A 20,031-nucleotide genomic window follows, 5' to 3' on the forward strand; every position below is an offset into this window, starting at 1 on the left:
ATGCCGGTGGCTAAGGTTCATGTGCCCCACCTTGATGGTCACTGAAAACGAGGGTGTCATTGTAGGACATGTAAACAGCCATGGTATGAATCATTCTTGTACAGCAACAGGTTATTTCCAATGTAACGCCATTTGAAATCGACGTTATCCCGCACGGACCTTGCGAAGTTGTGAGAAATGAAATTGCGTACTGAACTAATGTCACCCCAACTATTTTCTCTACAGATTTGAATATGATAGATGTCACTCTCCATTTACTATCGTAGGGATGACTACTGCATAAAAGCGTGGGGAGACCAGTCGGATTGCGTCACTCGACTTTAGCAACATCAGAAAGGAACGCGGCGACAGAATCTCCCTCCATCTGCTGATTAACGGGGAGACCGTGTGTGTGGTACGTAGCACTTGGGATCTCTCCAAACTGCATGTATGGGATCAAACGCATGCCTCGAGCGCTCTTGCGCACACCTCATAACACACTCGCCTGCTGCGATTACAGCATCCAATGGTATCCACGACTGATCTCCGCAGTTTCAAATATAACATCATCCGAGTCCTCAGGCCTCAATCATTGGGTGCGTACGGTGCACATACTTCTAGTACGAATTATGAACTTGCAGATGACAGCCTTACTACTTCCGCCTTCCCCGATCAAATTGGACCGAGGCTATCCATGAAATGTTTGCTACTATGATGTTAACATCATGGTTGTGATGTTTCGAGTCCAAGCTAATTGGATTTACTGTGCTGAAAAGGTACCGATGCAATTCCTCAAGGCATATGATTGGCAGATGACCTGTTGACATTTAAAGAGCCTGAGAACTGGACGAGATACCCGCACCCTGATCCTCGATACACCCCCAAGACTCCATCTGCCATGGCTTCGAGAGGCATACCACTGGATAATGCTGCTATATTCTCAATCATGATGGAGGGAATTTTATATGGTGAGTATCACGATGGATTTGTCCGTCCCATACTCACTAAGCTTGGGTTATTCAGGCTTTTCAGTCCTCATGTTTATTGGTACCATGTGGGCATTGACCTACAGACGTCGTACGAACGAGATTCATCGCCCAAATGTTGTGGTGGCATGCATGCTGCTGATCCTAAGTACTGCAGTAAGTTTCTCCCCTTTTGCATCTGGCGTCATCCAGTACTCAAGCCCCACAAGCACATGGTAGTAGACTTCATTCGTGTTGAACAGGGACTGGTTACCTATCGCAATACATTCCCAGGGGGGCCAGCGGCATTCTTTGCAGATGTTGCCCAAACCACATTTGTGGTCAAGAATATAATATATAACTTGCAGACAATGCTTGGTGATGGGATCGTGGTGGGTTCAATTTTTATCTGCCAGATTGCAACCCTCTTGCTTATGAAATGTCTTTTCCGGCCAAAGATTTATCGCTGTTACGTCGTCTGGCAATCTGTGTGGGTCATTATTGTACCGAGTTTGTTGTGGTTCGGTATGGCAGGTTAGGTCGCAATCATGCTCAGGAAGTCGTCCCTCTAATGTTCCATTCAAGTATCCGGCTTTGGTGCAGTCTACAGTTTGTCAAAAGCAACTAGCGAGGCTGAAGACATCTTCGCCAAATCAACTGGTCAATGGATCACGGTTTTCTATGCCATGACACTTGCAAGTAATTTATCGGCTTCAGGTGAGCATACTTTTTACCTGAGTAATCGAGGGCCGAGACCAATTTGTTCAGGATTTCTGGCATATCGGATCTGGAGGATGGAATGCGATGTCTCCGCACTTCGCGCTACGAAGAGCTTTAGTATGATGCCGATAGTGCGCGTGCTTGCAGATTCCGCTATTCTGTACTCTGTGACGCTCCTGTCGGCATTGGTATGTTTCGTCGAAGCGAACAATGGACAATATGTTGTAGTAGACATGGTAATTTCCACTGTCAACTTTCTTTTATCAAAAATAACTAAGCTTTGGCTCCCTAGATTACGCCGATCATCTCTATTACCTTCTACATGATTATTATCCGAATAGCTATGAGGAAAACAACGCCAAGTCACAGTTCCCTCTCGACTATCAGGATGGCCAACGAGACAGCACGAGAAACCCAGCAGCGATATAATGGGCGTACGCCAGTGGAGGTGCACATAACGCAGATCACCCACCAGGACGATAACGATACCTGCAAACCGGCATACTGAAAAACCAGGATTACCCATCGACATTTCAACCTTGGCGGAGTCCGTGGATGGGGTATCGTACTGCTTCTGATTGTTATCTGCATTTAATTTGTCGTATTTGATTATATGTTTCACCTGCCAGGTTGTGCCAGGCTATCATCGATCATGATGGATGATTGTTGAAGATGATTTATGTGCACGTGTTCGGTTCGACCTCTTAGATTCTGTGACCTAAGTCGTTTACAGCACACCTCTCACCTTACTGTTCTATCTGCCAGAACTGTGGCGACGCATGACCTGGGTGGATCAGTATACGCACCAGCTCAGACCGCAATTCATAGTTGACTAAGGACAGCGGAAAATCTGCCGACATTACACCTCACCATCCACTGATCCCTGTGTCACTTGTATCTGTGCATTTTGATACCCTCAGATGTGCGCCGTACCTAGTTTTGCAGGCTACGTGTCGCCTCCACCCCATCAAGCTTCCTTGACCCCATTCACGCACTCATCTACATCACACTCATAGTTTCTGCACTGTTTTACGAGACCTGGATCGAGATGTCCGGCAGTAGCCCATGTGAAATTGTCAAACAGCTCAAGAACCAACATATCGTTCTGGTTCATTATTGTGAGGGTTCCACACTGTAGATAGTGATTCCAATCAAAATCATTGGAAAAAGTACTGATGCTGAAATTTTCATTGGAACTTCTACTGAAATGGCAGGTAGTTAATTTCATTGGAGTGCTGAATCCAATTCAGCACTAAATTTCAGCACCATTTTCCTTTTTTTTTTTTTTTTGGACAAGCGATATATAATTGCAGCAACCAATGAAAGTCTAGCTCTACAAAAATGCGCTATAGCGGGGTTCGGGGAACTCCGGTCCGAGGGAAAATGCACTTGCGCACTCCCATTTTCATGGGGTGTGTGGGACTCTTGGACTACCTGGGGGCCTCGTTCGCAGAGGGCCTGGGTGGTTTGATACCCACTAAAACCTTGAGGGCGGTGGCCCAGTTTTTTGGTATTGGTTTGTCGGATGTTATTACTTTTTTCCACGTGGCGGTCACCAATTTTTCGAAGGATGGTGTACGGTCTATTTTCTTCGCTGTGATTCTATCTATTTGCAGTCGTTTGTTTATCGTTGTTGTCCAGTGTTTCGTTATCGCTTGCACCGTAGGTGAGGCACCATTTATTGTTCTGTCGCATCGCAGTATCCAGATTAGGTATGCTGACTCTGATATTAGTATTCTCAGCAGCCTCGAGGCCCCTTTCGTGAAGGGTCTACTTTCTGGGTTTGTTTGCTCGTTGTCATTCGGTGTCGGTGGTCGTGCGCTAATGTTTCCGCATCCAAGGATTGTGCCGATGCCAATACGGGGCCGAGCGCCGAAACTTTCGGGCCACATCTCCTTCGCTAGGGACCATATTGTTGTACGTGCGTTATTGTTACATTCTAAAAGTATGTGCTCCATTGACTCCGTGTCGATGTTGCAGTGTGTACATCTGGCACGTTGTTCATATGTGGGGATATGTAGCCAATAGTCGCCGATTCTGTAAGCGCCGTGCATCGCTTTGAATAGGAATTGTCTCACTTTTTTATTCAGGTCTTTGTTCCGGCATCCATTCCAGATGTTCATGTCGTTTTCAAGGTGCCCTGTCAACTCTTTGATGGTGTGTCTGGTTATTTCGAGGTTTATTGCCGTTTTGCGCCTTTGTGTTGAGTCCTTTCGTTCTCTTATACCTTTGTACGCTAGGGCTTGTGTGATGGCTGATAATTTCGCTCCTTGTAGATTAAACTCATTGGGGACCGATAGGTCTATGGGGTCGGTGGTCTGTTTGTCAGCTCCCTCTCTCGCGAGTTGGTCTGCCCGTTCATTTCCAATCTGGCCGCTGTGTCCCTTCACCCATATGAAGGAAGTTTGTGCTGAGCGTCTTCGTAAATGGTATGCTGTTGCTTTGATGTATTTACTGTTTGCTATACCTATCCACCCAGTGTCTTCCCATCTCGTTAGGTGTTTGGTTAGGCCGTCTATGGCGTATTTAGAATCTGTTATGAAGGTGATTGGTACGTATGGGTCAGTGTTTTGTAGGGCTATGAGGATTGCTGATAATTCTGCGACTTGGTTAGATTGTTCTTCTCCGGGGATTCGGGCTGCGCGGTTTTTGGGATGGTCTTCTGCTATCCAGATGCCACTGCCGCATCTTGTGTCACATTTCCCGTTTTCTAGGCAGGATCCATCGGTATATATCGTCAGTCTCTCGTTGAGGAGGTTGAGTCCTCTCGTCGGGGTATGCAGTCAGTGGGCTGGGGTGAGTGAGGTGCGGTTAGGGTCGGTGAAGATTCTGAAACAGTCAGAGATACATGACCTTACAGTGGTGGTTGGGTCAAATAGGATTTCTCCATGACGTTGTTCGTGGGCTTGTTGGTTCTTTTCTTTCCGCTGGTGGGTGAGTGAGAGCCCGTCTTTCTTTGGTTTTGATTTTGTGTTGAATTTTGGGGTGATCCGGTGCAGGATTATGTTGGCTGTACGTGCGCAGTTTTGTGGGTTAGTGCACCCCTTATTCCGGTCTCTGTTACAGGAGGAGCAGTTGCAGTTTTTGGTGGGGAAGTGCTGGTTGTCTGGTGCGTCTCAGGCGTTTGCTAACTTTGATCAGGTGTTTGATGTTTTCTGATCTATGCGTTTCATTTAGGCATCTGTTTTTGACTTTATTATAGGTGTTTTTAGGTGCGCCTAGGTGGTACCATGCCAGGAGGCTCTTTTTGAGTTCTTTTGAGATTTTGATTGGGGTGAAGCTGATGTTGAATTGTTTGATGGTCTTCAGGAGTACTCGGGCTTCTTGGGGTAGTGAGCTCGTCTTTTTTCCTCTCATGGGGGGGTCCAGGAGGTCAGGAAAGGGTTAACGTTTTTTATAGGTTTCCCGTTCGGACTTATGTTGTGTAGGACTAGGTCCATTATTGACGCCCATGTTGGTCTGGATGGGGACAGGTCTAGGTAGGCTTTTACCCAGGTAATTTCTATGGCTTCATTCCTTGTTCTGATGTCAAGTAGGTTGATACCGCCCTCTTCTTTCGGGCGGTATAGCTGTTCTAAGCTGATGGGTGGGGACTTTGTGTCGTCCCATAGGAATTTTCGTGTCATTTTGGTGAGTGCCTGTTCTATGTTCTTCGGCATTCCTTGAGCTTTCGTTAGGAATTGTGTCATGCCGCCGACAACCATCTGGATGATCAGTCTTTTTCCATCTAAGGTAGGGTGTCCGGCTTTCCATCTTTTGAGTGAGGAGTTAACTTTTTCTAGTATGGGCTCCCATGGTGTCGCGTTATTTGTTTTATTACCGATCCATGCACCCAGTGACCTGATGGGGTGTCCATCAAGGGCAATTTTGATGGTGGGGTCTAGGGGGGTGTCTCGTACGTTTAGTTTCCTAGTTGATATAACTTGGTCTCGGTGGGTCTTTGTTCCGATTGGAACTATTTCTGTTTTTTCTAGGTTAAACTTTGTGCCGGACGCTGAACACCATTTCGACAGGATGTCCTCGAGGTCGCCATAGCTGTCTGTTTCATTCAGGAAGATGGTGGTATCATCTGTGTAGAGGTTCACTATGATTCTATCTGTGATTCCTGGTATGTGGTATCCGTTTAGTTTTTTGGAGTTCCTTAAGGTACATGCTAATGGCTCAATGGCTAGGTCAAACAGGAGGCAGGAGAGGGGGTCTCCTTGTCGGACCCCTCTGGATACTTTGAAAGGGGTGCTCAACACACCGTTTATCGCCACTCTCATGTAGGTGTTTTCATAGAGGGCTTTGACAGTGTTTATGAAGATTTGTGGTAATTTGAAGGTCTCTAGTGTATCGAAGAGGTAGTCATGTTTTATTTTGTCGTACGCCTTTTCCTGATCCAGGGCTATTAGAACGCTGTTCTCCTCGGTGACGTCGGCATAGTCAATCATCATTCGGGCCAGTCTTATTGGGTCGAAAATGGAACATTGGGGGATAAAGCCACTTTGGTCAGGGTGAATTAGTGAGTGGGATTCCCGTGCTAACTGCATTGCTAGTGCCTTGGTGAGTAGTTTATAGTCGGTGTTTAGTAGCGTTATCGGCCGGTAATTTTCTATTTCAGTGCGTTCTTTCTTTTTATAGATCGGGCACATCCAGCCCAGGGTAAAATTTGTCCCTTCGTCAACACCATGTCGCTGGATGTCGTTTATTACGAAAGTGAGTGTCTTAATAATGTCGAAACTGGACTCTTCTTCTTTTTGGTCACTAAGGTGTTTTTCATGCAGTGTCTTCCATACCTCACATGGTATCCCATCTATGCCTGCTGCGCTCCCCGCTTTCGAAGCGTATAGAGCTTCCTGTATGTGATGTTCTCGTAGGAGACCGTGAAGGGGTGAGTTATCGTTGTTAGTTTTTGTTTTTGTGGGATTTCTTTCATTATTTCTTTTTTTGTTTCCTCGCACTGTTCTTCCATGTGTTGTTCTAGATTATCGTTTTGGATATTCTCATGGTGGTTGCGCGCGATTTCGGCCATTTTGTCCGAACGGGCGCAGAGTCTGTTTGAGGCTGGGTCTCTTAGTCTTTCTATTATATCTCTAGGCTTTTTGCTGCTGTTTATCTTTGACCAGTATTTACTCATTGTTTCGCCTGTTGCGGCCCATTTCGCCTGAGATTTTAACTGTTTGTGTCTGAATTTTTTATTTTCTAGGTGGTTTATCTTGCACTCGATCCAGGCTTTGTGTCTCCTGGTGTCTTCATTTGTGTCAATGTCGTCCTTTTTTAACGTTTTTTCTAGGTCGCTTTCAAGTCGTTCAATATGGGATCTTATTTTGTTTAGGTGCTCTTTCGCAGCTTTCCTCGCTTCTTGGCTTATTTGGTTCTTGAACGACTCCCAGAAGTATTGGGGGTTTTCTGTTTCGTGCCTTGGATATTGGGGGTAGAGGATCTTTTGTTGTGTTAATTTGCCGAGGGTACTGATTGTTTTGATAAGTTTTTTGTCGTGCAGTAAACTGGTGGGCCAAGTCCATCGTCCTTTCCCGATATAAGGAGCATTTACAGGTGCGTATCTTACTGAGACCATTCGATGGTCCAATGGGATCGCTGATGTACATGATTCCCAGTTGTGTGTGTTGCGCTCATGTGAGGGTGCCGTATATATGCGGTCGAGCCTTGATAGTGAGTTTGTATTGCTATTATATGTGAAGAGTCTTGACGTTGGGTTGTTCAGTCTCCAAGTGTCTTGGACGTTCAGTTGGTGCCGTAGGTCTCGTAGAGCTTCAGTGGCATTGTCGTTGTCTGGTCGTGCTGGGGCTCGGTCTAGGATATCTTCTGTTATATTGAAGTCTCCCATCATGAAATCTGGGCTTGGTAAGTTTTTCTCATACCATATTTGTGATATTTTACCCCAGAATTTGGGGTGTTGCGCGTGGTTGTTTGGGGCGTAGATGTTTAGTATTAACAGGTTCTCCTGGTTGTGCCATTTCGTTTTCAGGACCATGGCTCTGCCTGGTATTATTTCGATGGTCTCTAAGTCTACAGTATTGGCTATCTCTCTGTTTAGGACGAAGGCGATCCCTGCGGAGCTTCCTGGGCGGTGCAGGTCTCTGGAGTTGATGATTTTGATGCGTCGGGAGTATATGCTGTCTATTTGGGACTCATGTTCGGCTGTGAGGTGCATTTCTTGGACGCATAGTATACCGATCTTGTTTTCTTTCACTACTTGTGAGACAGCTGCCCATTTGGAGATCTCGCTGTTTCCTAACTGTGGTGATGCGCATCCTCTCATGTTGAGGGACGCAAGAAGAATGTTTGCTCTTGTTTTCTTTGTCTTTCGGGGGCGAGTGGTTTCACTCTGGGGTTCGTTTGCCTGGTGTGGCGTTAGCACCATTTTCCAATGAATCCAATTCAGCACTACTTTCAGCACTATTTGCCAATGAATCCAATTCTCCAGCTTCATCTGGCTCAGGAAGAGTCAGAGGCACAACCTTATTGTGTTAGGCTATGCTGGTCTGAGCATTAGCTTGGGGAGGGACACAAGCAGGTGGAGCCGCTGGGAGGGTGGGAAACCTTATGAATTCAGTCGTGTGCTGACTCTTGTGCCACACAAATCAAGAATCAAGATAAGCATCTTAATACATTCTAACAATTACGATAACATTGGAATATGCTCAGGCTGCAGTAATGGTCTGCAGAGCTAAATAAGAGGGAGTGGCGGGTGCGAGCAAGGGACAAGAAATAACCAACAAGAGTCTGAAGGATGCCTAGCTCGTTGTAGGTACTAGTAGGTCGGAAAATGTAGGACAAGGGTGGTATATATTGGTGTTTGTAGTCAATACTATCAAAGATCGCATGGCTTAGTGGTAGTGATGATATGCATGTTGGGGCTAATGGAGTAGGTCATTGGTTCAATTCCTGCCATTGGTAAATTCCTCAATGTGTCATACACTACATCATCTTATGTGCCACATGTCACGGTGGTTAGTGATCATATGTTCAATCATGTCATATAACACATATCACAGTGGTTAGTGACATTTATTTTTGTCATTGTCGAGCAGAATCTCAGCACATTATTTCAGAGTAAAAATTCAGCGCAATATCACTGAAATTTCAGAGTAAAAATCGGAACTTTCAGCACCTTGTACTGTGAATTTCATTACATTATCACCTGGTTTTACCTAATGAATTTCATTGGATTTACTACCCAGTGTCCATGTCATTCCCACTGCTGTTGGGTTGAGTTTGGATGACTTGTCACACATGTCATGCATTCATGCCTGGCCAGGGCGTAACTGAGCTTGCGGAACAAAACGCAGCCTGGGCAAAGCCGCTGCTCTCTCGAGTTATGATATTTTAGTGTGCTGCTGGCACCACTTGCAATCACATACATCTATCAATTACATGGCGCTCGATAGCGCTGCTGGTGAACACTACTTTGTGCTACATGATGTTACTCGAAGATAGTACATACATTGGAAGTTCTGAGTTTCTATGCTTGTTGGACTTGCAGCTCAAAACAGAGAGCACGAACATGATTAATTATACGCGACAATGCGTCAGTACCTCCTCTACGTAGTCCGCCATTATCCTATGGGTCTGTTTGGAAGGATGCCTAGGAAAGCGTTATTTCAGATCGTGTGGAACATTCATACTGAACTTACCCGTCGAACCAACAGAAGTAATGCTCCGGATCATCGCAAGCGTTGCCATCAATATAGCAGGCACCCGGGTTTGTGAACCCAAACGCCTCATAGCCCGGATCAGATCCAAGCACCCCGTCCCAGATGGTCGCAAAATTGACAAAAGCCAGATTCAATGGAGGATCCTGAGAGCGGAATGCGACGAGACCATCAAAAATTGATTGAAGCCACGCCTCCCCCTGTGCGTTATGAGTCCCGCGACCGTATGCATCGGTAATGAGAAAATTGCGGGCATTTGTGGGCGGAGAAGCAAGAAGGGCGATCTGGCCTAACATATCTTGCGCTGCTTCAGGCAGGTGGTTTCCGTCCACTGGCATAGTGTCAATCATCGTTAATTTAGATTCATGATTTCAAGTCAGTACCAAAGGAGTCCCCCCAGTCGCTACGGCACGGAGTTAGATCGGGACTGCATACGTGCTGTAACACTCACTTAATTCCAAAGAATACCGCGTACAGAGTGGTCTCAGGATCCAAGTTATTGGATTGGTTTATGAATGTTGTTGCTAAAGTGACAATTATTCAAAAAAAGCTTCACCGTGAGTAAGAAGGGAGCGCACTCTGCATGATAAAGTCCCGAGGATATGGGTTGCTAGGCCATAAGCTGATGTTTGTAACAGCGCTTGACCACTACAAAACGTCAAGATAAGAATTGATTGTGAGATAGAACATACGGCATAATCCATGACTCGGGCGCCAATGCCACTGGCAATGCCCTCGACCCAAACGGGTCCGTTGGTCGAACGACCGCCTGCGAAGACATCTGGTGGTATCATCACGGCAGGTTCGAGAGGGCTACCATCATGTCTCCCGCCATCGGTGAATGAGTCCTGCGTGATTTCGTCAGCCAAGCTGAAACCTCGAGGGGAAAACACCTACGAACGCCAAACGCAACGATGGTCTTATATTGAGGAAGATTTAAACCAGCGTTGAAGTCCGACGCTGTGCCAGACAGGGGACCGCATTGAGGACTAACAGCAAGATGAATACCATCATTGGGATCTTGCCGTCCCAAGACAGAGCCAAGCTTTAGCTTCCACCAATATCACCGGCAAGATGAGAAAATGAAATCGCATGGAAAGCCGGCGAGCCAGACTATGAAAGCCTATGACTACCTCTGGAGAACAATCCATCATAACTTGAAGACTTTGGTCCAAGAGACGCTCATGACAGGAAAACATTGCACTGAAACCGCGGAAAGGAGACGGATGGAAAAGAAGGCTCACCCATCGAAGGTACAAGGAAGGTCAAAAGGATCCGAAATAAGAGCCCCAACACCCCATAAAGTGGAGATATTGGGAACAGCAGGACACTGTACATTGTCTGTTGTGCTGCTTGGCAGCGGTAGTTGAGCCTGTAAGGATGGTGGGAGTATTGATGAAGAGACGCCGTCTGACAACAAATGATGCTTCAAGTTGGATGCTGATTGGATTCGGTTGTAATGAGGTGCGTTTTTAGCGCTGCCAACTTCCGTTTTAGAACTCAACATGACCGACGCTGTCTCACATATTAGGGAGTTACTTCACTGTTCAGTGAGAACTTCTGCCAAAGTAGAGGTTAATAAGTAAGATGAATTCTAGGAGAAAATTGACAAGTCACAAACCGTTTCCCTGCGTTCCCTTCAGTGGCGCCTTGGCGCACAGTGCCACGCTCAGATATCGTAGGCTTCACAAGGATAGGGCGAAGTTTCGAAATTTCAGGCCTCGGACGTTTTGTGTGCTTATATAATCAGGAAGTTCAGTGTACGTCATCATGTTCGTGAAATCAATTGTGCACTATATCATCATAAATGCTATTCATTTCGATCAACATGATGCCGTCGTTTCTGTGATAGATTTGTCTATATGGCATCAGTGCCCCTTCAAGTATGACGGCCCAGAGGAGACAATAATAAATTGAATCGTTTTATATAAAATATCTACATGATAACTCAAAAGTCGTGTTATGTCCGAAAATCTCTGAATGATAACCAAAAGTCATCCACGTGGCTTCTCAAAACTCTAATTCATTCTCAAAAGTCATCCACGTGGCTTCTCAGAACTCTCTTCTCGGCACAAAAGTCATCCACATGGTGAGTCCTACTGTTGTCCTCATTGTTGTCAACGATGAGCCACGCAGTGCCGCGCGTCGGGTCACGCGTCACACAGGCGGGTGCGTGATGTACCTGCACTTTCTTTGAATGGTAATTATTTATTTACAGTTACGGTTTGACTGTTTGACAGATGACCTTGCTGCCGCACCCTCTGCGACGACACGAGCACACCGTCTACCACCATACCTGCGTTCTGCTCACTTGCGTTTCGTCGTTCATTGTAACATTCCCTTACTCCCTCGACATCCAGCCCATTAACGCTCAAAGCCTCAATGCCTCTCAGGATAATAGTCCACCGCTTCCTCAAAATTCAAATCCCACTTTTGGCACTCCCGTTTCCTCATCGGCGCCTCTATGTCCACCCTCCTTGTGGAGATCGTCCACGTTGACCCTCGCGAGCTCTTGTGGCATGTGCTTGGATCCAGGAGGTGGCGATGGGAATCTGTTCAAGGCTGCCGAATTTCACTGCAGCAGAGGGTATCCTGACGCAAGAAAGTCCCGATGCAGCCTACTGCTGCGCTCCTGACCGGTCTTTCTCGTTTTCCAACTTTCAAAGGTATGTCTCGCGTGTCCCTCACCTTGTATATACTAATCATTCATTAAGTGTTGTTTTTGCACGAGTAAAATCTGTGCATCTCTATTGCTCAGCAAACTCGAATCTGTCCGTTTTATTAGGAAGACTTGGAGATGAAGAGCTTATGTGAGTCGTCGCATCTGCACATGACTATTATACTTACTCAGAGTGGAGATTTCGTTCCGCATGTAATGTGACTATCCGGCCCTCTAGGCAGCCGGTAGACTTCTGGACAAGGGACTCCCTTCCAACTTTCGATCACATTCTACGTTTGTCACCCGTACTTTCAGATCGGACAATTGGGCTGCTGTGTTTTAGGTGCCAAGAGTTTGCCAACCTCGTTGTGAAAGCCGATGGACTTTATGAGTGGGCATGTCTTGCATGCGAATACATTAGAGAAGACCTTCCCAGCTTATCTCCAATGGACTGCCTAGGGAGCGGCAAAACTTGTTGTATGATATAGATATGTATTGCTTCGCATGCCAGCAATAAACATTGTTGAATATTAAAGGAAAGCCATTTAGAGTGCGGTGCTTACAATACTGTCCAACATTCACAGGACAACATTGACATGGATCAACTCCCTCTCCCACTGCAGAACATCATCATAGCATTCGACGAGCTCAAAGATCAAGTTCGTGTTGCTCTTCTCACACAGCTTGGTGACGCTGCACGTCTCCAAGTTCAGATACATTCATGCGAGCAGCTTAGACATCAAATTGATACGGTGTGTATTTCCTTCCTTCAACTAGGTGCTGATACTAAACTCGGAGTCTGCAGCATCATAACCTTATACCTGATGCCACCTTTGCGACCATGTGCTCTAGTCTGGATGCCATGGTGTCTGATCTTGAGCAAGCGAAAGAGCGGTCAGCAGATCATCCGGATGCGCCTCCCATTAACCCCGTTGTTGCTATTCACACTGGACGGCGTGGTCGTCCCCGGCTTGAAATCAATTCTGATGTGCTAGAAACTGCGATGCAGTTTGGTGGACCAACGGCACTGAGCAATGTCTTTGGTGTTTCATCACGCACAGTTCGTCGACGTGCCTTGGAAAGTGGGCTTTCAGAACCTGGAGAGCCAGTTTATGTAGAATTCACTGGCAATGACGGTGTTGTGTCCCGTTTTTATACATCATCCACAGCATCACAGTCCACCTTATCCGACGATCAATTAGATACAACAATGCTTCAGATTCTCACCCACTATCCTACTCTAGGACGACGCATGATCGATGGTCAACTACGTTACTTGGGCATCATTGTACCTCGTGCTCGCATTCAAGAATCTTACGCTCGTGTCCATGGCCCTCCTGTAGCAGCCTTTGGCATTCGCCGCATCATGCGACGGGTCTACAAAGTCCAAGGCTACAACTCTTTGGCGCATCATGATGGACAACACGGTAAGTGATTATGCTTGGACCTTGGTACATCACTACCATGATCAATTAGGTCTTATCCGCTGGAAGATCGTTGTTCATGGATTTATTGATGGCTATTCACGGTACATAACAGGCATTCGAGCGCACAATAACAATCGTGCTGTTACTGTTTTAAATTTGTTCACGGAGCTCATCGAAGTACACGGGCTCCCAAGCCGTGTTCGGGGAGACCATGGAGTCGAGAATGTTGATGTTGCGCGGTTCATGGAGGCGGCTCGTGGGACAGGCAGGGGTTCGTACATCTGGGGTCGGTGAGCACTCAGTCAGCCTGACCATTCAATTTAGTATTCTAAGAGATCACAGGAGTGTACACAATATACGCATCGAGCGGTTATGGGTCGACTTTACAAACGGGATAGGATCCAAATGGAAGAAGTTTTTTCAAGATCTCCAACTTAGTAGTGGTCTTGACGCTGATAACCCTCATCACATATGGCTGGTCCATTACCTTTTCCTCACAACCCTCAATTCCGAAATTCACGTATGGGCTGAAACTTGGAACAACCACCGCATGAGTACTGCTGAACATGGTATCACAAGCCCGCACCAACTGCGCTACCTCAGCATGCTCCAGCATGGTGCACGTGGCTTTGAGCCATGCACATTTCATGCCCCAGAAGATGTACTTGAGGGTGACAGTCTGGAAGAATATGGTATTGATTGGGATGCCATTGACAGTTCCCGAATTCGTTCTCACCACAATACTTCCAACCAACCAGACGACCTCGCCGACAATCCATTTATAGCCTATAGGCCTGAGACACTTAACGAAGTGAACGTGGATGAACCCAACTGCCCCCTCTCCCCTGCCCAACTTGAGCAGTTGCATGCCTACCTTTGGCAATTTCCAGACGATGGGCAAAATGTTACTCGCAGGTCTCTTTGGGAACATGCACTTGCTAAGTGTATTCAATTAATATCGTAGTCTGCATTGCTGCATTGTACTAGTGATAAGTCTGCACCGTGCAACATAGGATCCTAAGCTGGCTACCATCTCCACTCGATCGACCCTTTGCTGCGCATCCGCACACCTTTGTACATCTTGTATGTCTCGCTTAAGAGCTGCAACTGATCAACCTTGAGCGAGGAGAAACTGTATCACCAACGTTGATTGAAATAGACTCAGGTTACTAGATGCTGGGTCGAGGACGGTCGAGCTTGATTGGAACGACTGGAATAAGCCTGTGATGTCTCGGCTCAGGGCGAAGTTGTTCCGGAATAGCACCTACGTAAACGATATCAGGCAACCATGAGAAACATACAGCGGGCAGCAAACCAAGTTAGAGATCGCAGTATTGAATAGCACGAGCAATGTATCTTCTTGAGCAGAACACTCAATACTATGAACACCTATCAAAGAAAGATATCAATGTGAAACGTCCACTGATGGTTTAATTCGACATACCTTCAAAATCCAAAGCAACAATAAGAGCATCTTTAGTCGGAGTTACTGACATCCAAACCCCTTCTGTCGTACGCATGGCCGATCCTGCGAATGACGTATCCACAAGATGGTGAAAGGAAAAGCTCTTCGATTGTTCGCCCATGGACGACACAACTTTGACCGGCTTGAAGAAGATGGCACCGGATAAAGTCAGTATCGCTCGACTCGAGGCGTTCATGTATCATACCTTTTTCGCCATGTATGACTGGAACAAAGACTCATACCAACCAAAAGACAGGTGATTGACAATGTGGTTAACATCTGCACCGAGGAGGGACTTCTCAAGTTCGGTTGGATATACACCATCCTTGAGGATCCAAGGATAGTAGCGCAAGGGAAAGGAAGTGCACGAGGAGAGATGGATCCGAGTGTGTGGGTGATAGTCACAGCAGCGAATATTGATTATGAGAGGAGTTAGACGCAGGTGCAGGGAAACGAGAGTTGAACTGAGTGTGATCGTGCCACACGTCTAGCCATGTCTCTGCAGTGTATTTTAATGGAACGAAATTGGAGGGATGATAAGTCACTCACAATTTCATCTTGAGCAAGAGGTACATCGACGGTGCGTGTGGGATGACCTCCGGAAAACAACTTGAAGTTGAAATTCCAGTGTCGGGACTGTTGTTCAATTGGTTGGGATGCATCTACAGGTCGTGTGCCAAAATGTATGGAACTGAGAAAATGTGTAAATGAGTGCTAGTCCGAAATGAAATGAAATGGACAGGCACACCGAAAGTGTAGAGAGATGGTGACTTGCTGTAACGAGCAACGGGTACACTGAGATTACAGTGTATGATTACACTGAGTTATACTTACAAATACAAGTTAGACACCATATACAACAGCCATGGTTGCCGTCATGAAGACGGGCGAGTAAGCCTCGTACTGCGCAACGTTGAAAGAAGCATTGACCAATGACGACCACCAGACAGTTGGTCCATGGCTCAAGGGACCTGTCGTTACCAGGCTCGACAGTCTCAATGGGAACATACTGATAACCGCCAAGAGGAGTAACGACAGTGGTCTCGTTGGCAAGAACAATCTTGTTGGCAAGGTTGGGAGGGAAACATCAGATGTGATGACCTTTGCACCTGGAATGCCGGTGAGAAAAATAGAACGATACAGAACAAACAAACTTACCTCGTCGAATTGAGAGACGGTGAAAGGACTCCAGAACGTGTCAGATGATTACGATTGTGCCGCGACGAAAGTTTGTACGGCGACCAGTAGGAATGTTCTGATTTGGACATGGTTGACTTCGGATGTAAGTAGTTACAAGCGTGAATGTATGAATAGGAACGAGGAAAGGGACAAAAACAAAAATGCAGTTAAATTGCTTCGCCAGTTTCAGGGTTCAGAGCAACTCTGTACGCCCTGGCCGGGTCTGCATTTACACTGGGATCAGCTCAGGGTTCGAAGCAACTTCGGACTGCCCTGGCCAGCCCAGGTAAAAAGAGAAAGTGTGGGGGCGAAGTTGACAGAATGAGTACTCACTTCCACGAGTTTTTGCTGTGTCTTGGGGAGATCGATTAATTCCCACGGGTTCAGAAACTTCCTGGCCAACCCGGGCCCTGAGCAACTCGTGCCGATCAGACTTGAGTTCGATGTGGAGCATCATAAGATGTGCGAGACCTTTGTATGGAATCTGAATGGTAAGCCTCTTGTTTAGAGTAGCTTTCATTGCTGACGCCGTTTAGATCCTTCCATCACTCCTGAGCATTTTGCGCAGACGCTCGTCGAGGATTATGTGCTACCCTGGAGTTATCACGGCATCATCACGCCACGTTGACGGCGACTGGAAAAGAAGTGCGTCGTTTTTATATTGCTGTCATTTATCTACTGACTATTGCTATCCTTGCTCTGACTTCCTGCACTCACTTCACGAGTTCCCTAGTATGTCGCACAGACTTGTGAATCGATACTTATCGCAAAATCATACCAGATAAAAACAATACAGCAGGAACCACACACCGATAGGTGGCCTGTCGTTACTCGATCTTTTGAAAGTAGATGCCACTCTTATGGCAACCTGAGCGCCAAGCAGGGCATTTCAGACATGGATATTCTCTTTACTCTCATGCGAGCTTACAAAGTTCTCGACAAAGTAGGCTCGTTTTCCATGAATCAAAACATGATATTCATGTATGAATAGATCTCATTCGACATGTCTCTCGCCCACGGTCTAGACTACGACCATGCAAGACATCCAAAGGCATGTTTCCGTCTCTGACTCTTTAATATACCACAAATCAAGCATGTTTCTTGCAGACTATTGCCACCACAACAGTCCGCGATGCATGCATAGATGGAGACTTATATACTGACGAAGAACTACTCATGCAAGATATCAATACCGATCCAAACAACCATACTCCCTACGTCCATCGCTCAAAGGCATGTTTTCGTCTCTGACTCATATACCACAAATCGAGCATGCTTCGTGCAGATCCTAGCCATCACGACCCCCCATATTGCATGTCTAAATGGAGACTTATCTACCGCCGAAGGACTACTCACTCAAGATATCAATACCAGTCCGAACTATCATACTTCCTACGCCCATCGGTCATTCGTCATGGCGCGAAAATGCGACTGGGACCGCGCCCTTCTGGACGCAATCAAGGTGAGAATCAGAGTGTGTCGTTGCCCACCAGTCACAGGCTTGCAGCTCAACTCGCTTTTGCCAAATACTCAGAAGACCTTTTCGGCCGTTGCCCATACGATAGCCAACTAGTATATCGAAAATGGTGGTCTTCGCTTGTGCTTGTGCTTCGATCGTAGGCAAGCACTTGTATGGTAATATATATCACATTATTCCGCCTCGCTTTAATCTGTATCATACCCAGCACCATCAAAAACTGGTTTTTGTATATTAGCAAAGTCTTTCAGAACGACGAGGTGCGCAAGATGCCTGTGAGACCTTGTGAAGTTAGTGAGCCAAACGGGCAGATGTTTCATCATGGCATCTATGATGAAGACCAGGATCCTCATGATGGGTTATGGTTGATGAGTAGACTCGTATTTGGAATTTGGTTCGCCTCCAAGAGGCGTTGCCATCTCGTACACTTTTGTACCATATGGTTCGCTTGCTTCTCATCTTCTCTGCTTGCTTCCACTGCATGTTAATCCTCTGACATGTCTCCCGATCACCAGCATCTCTTATCTCTTTTCCCCCCACCTCCGAATTGTCCAGTCGCTCCCTCCATAGCCTGGTGCACTGATCCAGTATCTTTACACTTTGTTACTCGTCAATAGTTCCTCTATTGGTGAGTAAACATGTTCTTGCAGTCGTAACACATTTTTAAATATAACTCTTAGTAAAATGACGACCCGGTATCGTTGCAGCGAGTGTTTGACTCGCATATGTGCTGCATATTTTGCTGCAGATGCTTCCCAGGTATGGTTTTTATTTTCCTGTAGCCATTAAACTCACACCGCACTCCCTGTAGCAAATATGCCACTGCACCCACTCAATAACATCTCACAGCGAAACTCCTCCGCATCCAGAACCTCCAGTGTTTCCACCTCGAGGAGGTGCTGGCTTGTGTCGTGAATATCGCAGCCTTCACAATGCACCGGTAGGCAGAGCATAATTTGTTTCGTGCTTTTGTTTACTCACCATTTTTTGGTATCAAGATTCATCATTATTACCAGTTGTGTATGTGCAGGCAGCCTTACAGTGCCCACACCCCGTTGGTCATCCAATCTGTGCTCCCATCTTCCACACTGTCATTGTCATCTTCCTCTGTAAACCATTCCAGTGTACAGTCTAATCCGTCAGGGCATGCTGACGATCAGTTCTTCACTAATATGGCCTCTCACTCTATCCCTCAATACCAGGCCAGTACCACTTCAAACCGACTGGCAACCATCTCTGGACCTTCACTGGTCAATGCATATACTACGTCTGTACATCGTCCTCCCCCCCAATCTCAAGGGGCACCAGTCACCCGTGGCCACATGGCATTTGGAGTGCCAATGGCAGGTGTCTCAACCAGTTCTACCAGCTTGCGGGGGCATACACGTGGTCGTGGGCAATGAATCACAGTCAGTGCGCCATTGCGTACCATCCATGCTCAACTCATTCTCATGCCAAGAGATGTAAGTGACGTCAATGCTGTGGTATCTATAGCTATTCTGACCTGTGTTACAGCCCATGTATGATTACACTGAGGCAGATGATAACCATGTAGGCCATGTGAGGCGCATGCGCGATGGTGAAGGATTAGCATCTGACCTCCGCTTTCTCACCGAGCATGGGCTTACTCGCATGGTGAACTTGTCAGGCCGCAAAGGCGATTCACTCATGAACCAGATCGTTCATGAGGTCACACAGATGGCTCATGATGGCCACCTGCAGTTCCCAGCATGGCAAGCTGACAATCTTCCACTAGCTACAGACGCACCCAACCGTGATATCCGCCTGAAATTCCACAGTTTGCCTTTCTGTTTTCTCCAACCTGGCAATTCCAATGGGAGCCGGGGCAGGCGCTACTTAAATGTCGATGCCGCCTTCAATTTCCAATCTTTGGAAGTCTCGAAGTTTTTCAAGCGATGTGACCGTATAAAGAGCCCTGAAGATTCCAATGTGTCGCTCATCTATCTCTGTTTGTCTTGCACTTAATTTTGCATATTCTAAAATACTAATGGTGCGTGTACTAGGTCCGAAAGGGGGCGATGTTATTGGACCGTTGATCAAGGGCTCAATATATCCCCACCACTGTTTTGCCGACCGTATTGCAACCTATTTAATTCAAAGCTATGAAGACACTGCTGGGATCACTGACCATTTCACAACTCCGCCTTGCGCTACCACATGTCCTCCTGAAGATTCACTAGGCACACCTGCATCGTCTACTTCTCAACTGAGCCTATTGTCACCCGCATTGCTGTCAAGTTCCATTCCATCCTCACCAACCCCATCTCCCTCCTATGCCAGTCTTTCTCCTCGCCCAGAACTCCCATCTACACCTGCCACCAGCGAGTCACCTGCAGCCATGACATTGGTGGGCAGTAGTACTAGTATCTCATCATCAAGCCTAGTACCTCGCTACAGCAATCGTGATCGATCAGCATCACCCCAACGCAGGGACATTGGTCCTGTATCTCATGGTCGAGCTCAATCTCATGGGCATTCATA

The 20,031-nt window shown here is 46.6% G+C and overlaps 6 protein-coding genes across 6 annotated transcripts; 3 read left to right on the forward strand and 3 right to left on the reverse strand.

The window, feature by feature from the left end:
* Positions 1 to 877: 877 nt before the first annotated feature.
* On the forward strand, positions 878 to 2,172 carry HD556DRAFT_1232718 (uncharacterized protein; the record flags this gene model as incomplete). Its single annotated transcript, XM_041297533.1, has 7 exons — positions 878 to 947; positions 1,003 to 1,121; positions 1,175 to 1,336; positions 1,403 to 1,478; positions 1,530 to 1,661; positions 1,713 to 1,900; positions 1,957 to 2,172. The coding sequence occupies 7 exons, from the start codon at positions 878 to 880 to the stop codon at positions 2,170 to 2,172; spliced, it is 963 nt and encodes a 320-aa protein (XP_041163050.1).
* Positions 2,173 to 3,094: 922 nt separating this feature from the next.
* Positions 3,095 to 4,554, reverse strand: HD556DRAFT_1306265 (RnaseH-domain-containing protein; the record flags this gene model as incomplete). Its single annotated transcript, XM_041299890.1, has 2 exons — positions 3,095 to 4,343; positions 4,523 to 4,554. The coding sequence occupies 2 exons, from the start codon at positions 4,552 to 4,554 to the stop codon at positions 3,095 to 3,097; spliced, it is 1,281 nt and encodes a 426-aa protein (XP_041163051.1).
* Positions 4,555 to 6,459: 1,905 nt separating this feature from the next.
* HD556DRAFT_1430954 (Endonuclease/exonuclease/phosphatase) lies at positions 6,460 to 8,031 on the reverse strand (the record flags this gene model as incomplete). Its single annotated transcript, XM_041304953.1, has 2 exons — positions 6,460 to 6,626; positions 6,780 to 8,031. 2 exons carry the CDS (start codon positions 8,029 to 8,031, stop codon positions 6,460 to 6,462), a joined length of 1,419 nt encoding a protein of 472 aa, XP_041163052.1.
* An 882-nt stretch (positions 8,032 to 8,913) lies between these two features.
* Positions 8,914 to 10,416, reverse strand: HD556DRAFT_1518528 (carbohydrate esterase family 16 protein; the record flags this gene model as incomplete). Its single annotated transcript, XM_041309113.1, has 8 exons — positions 8,914 to 9,255; positions 9,305 to 9,653; positions 9,706 to 9,725; positions 9,774 to 9,846; positions 9,901 to 9,970; positions 10,015 to 10,170; positions 10,224 to 10,367; positions 10,390 to 10,416. 8 exons carry the CDS (start codon positions 10,414 to 10,416, stop codon positions 9,183 to 9,185), a joined length of 912 nt encoding a protein of 303 aa, XP_041163053.1. The 3' UTR covers positions 8,914 to 9,182.
* A 3,235-nt stretch (positions 10,417 to 13,651) lies between these two features.
* Positions 13,652 to 14,372, forward strand: HD556DRAFT_1232773 (uncharacterized protein; the record flags this gene model as incomplete). The annotated part of the gene is made up of 2 exons (XM_041297540.1): positions 13,652 to 13,698; positions 13,751 to 14,372. The coding sequence occupies 2 exons, from the start codon at positions 13,652 to 13,654 to the stop codon at positions 14,370 to 14,372; spliced, it is 669 nt and encodes a 222-aa protein (XP_041163054.1).
* Positions 14,373 to 17,127: 2,755 nt separating this feature from the next.
* HD556DRAFT_1354184 (uncharacterized protein) lies at positions 17,128 to 17,647 on the forward strand. The gene is made up of 3 exons (XM_041302425.1): positions 17,128 to 17,285; positions 17,338 to 17,514; positions 17,587 to 17,647. Exons 1-3 carry the CDS (start codon positions 17,229 to 17,231, stop codon positions 17,623 to 17,625), a joined length of 273 nt encoding a protein of 90 aa, XP_041163055.1. The 5' UTR covers positions 17,128 to 17,228; the 3' UTR covers positions 17,626 to 17,647.
* Positions 17,648 to 20,031: the final 2,384 nt, after the last annotated feature.

Source organism: Suillus plorans (assembly GCF_016647745.1).
Source record: "Suillus plorans strain S12 chromosome Unknown HD556scaffold_14, whole genome shotgun sequence".
NCBI classification, from domain to species: Eukaryota; Fungi; Basidiomycota; class Agaricomycetes; order Boletales; family Suillaceae; genus Suillus; species Suillus plorans.

What these genes read in the sequence shown, in the direction of transcription:
- HD556DRAFT_1354184 (XM_041302425.1), top strand. Translation starts at nt 17,229, where the DNA reads ATGCAAGATATCAATACCGATCCAAACAACCATACTCCCTACGTCCAT. An exon ending in CCTACGTCCATCGCTCAAAG is followed by an intron (nt 17,286 to 17,337) that starts GCATGTTTTCGT and finishes TGCTTCGTGCAG; the next exon opens with ATCCTAGCCATCACGACCCC. An exon ending in CCCTTCTGGACGCAATCAAG is followed by an intron (nt 17,515 to 17,586) that starts GTGAGAATCAGA and finishes CCAAATACTCAG; the next exon opens with AAGACCTTTTCGGCCGTTGC.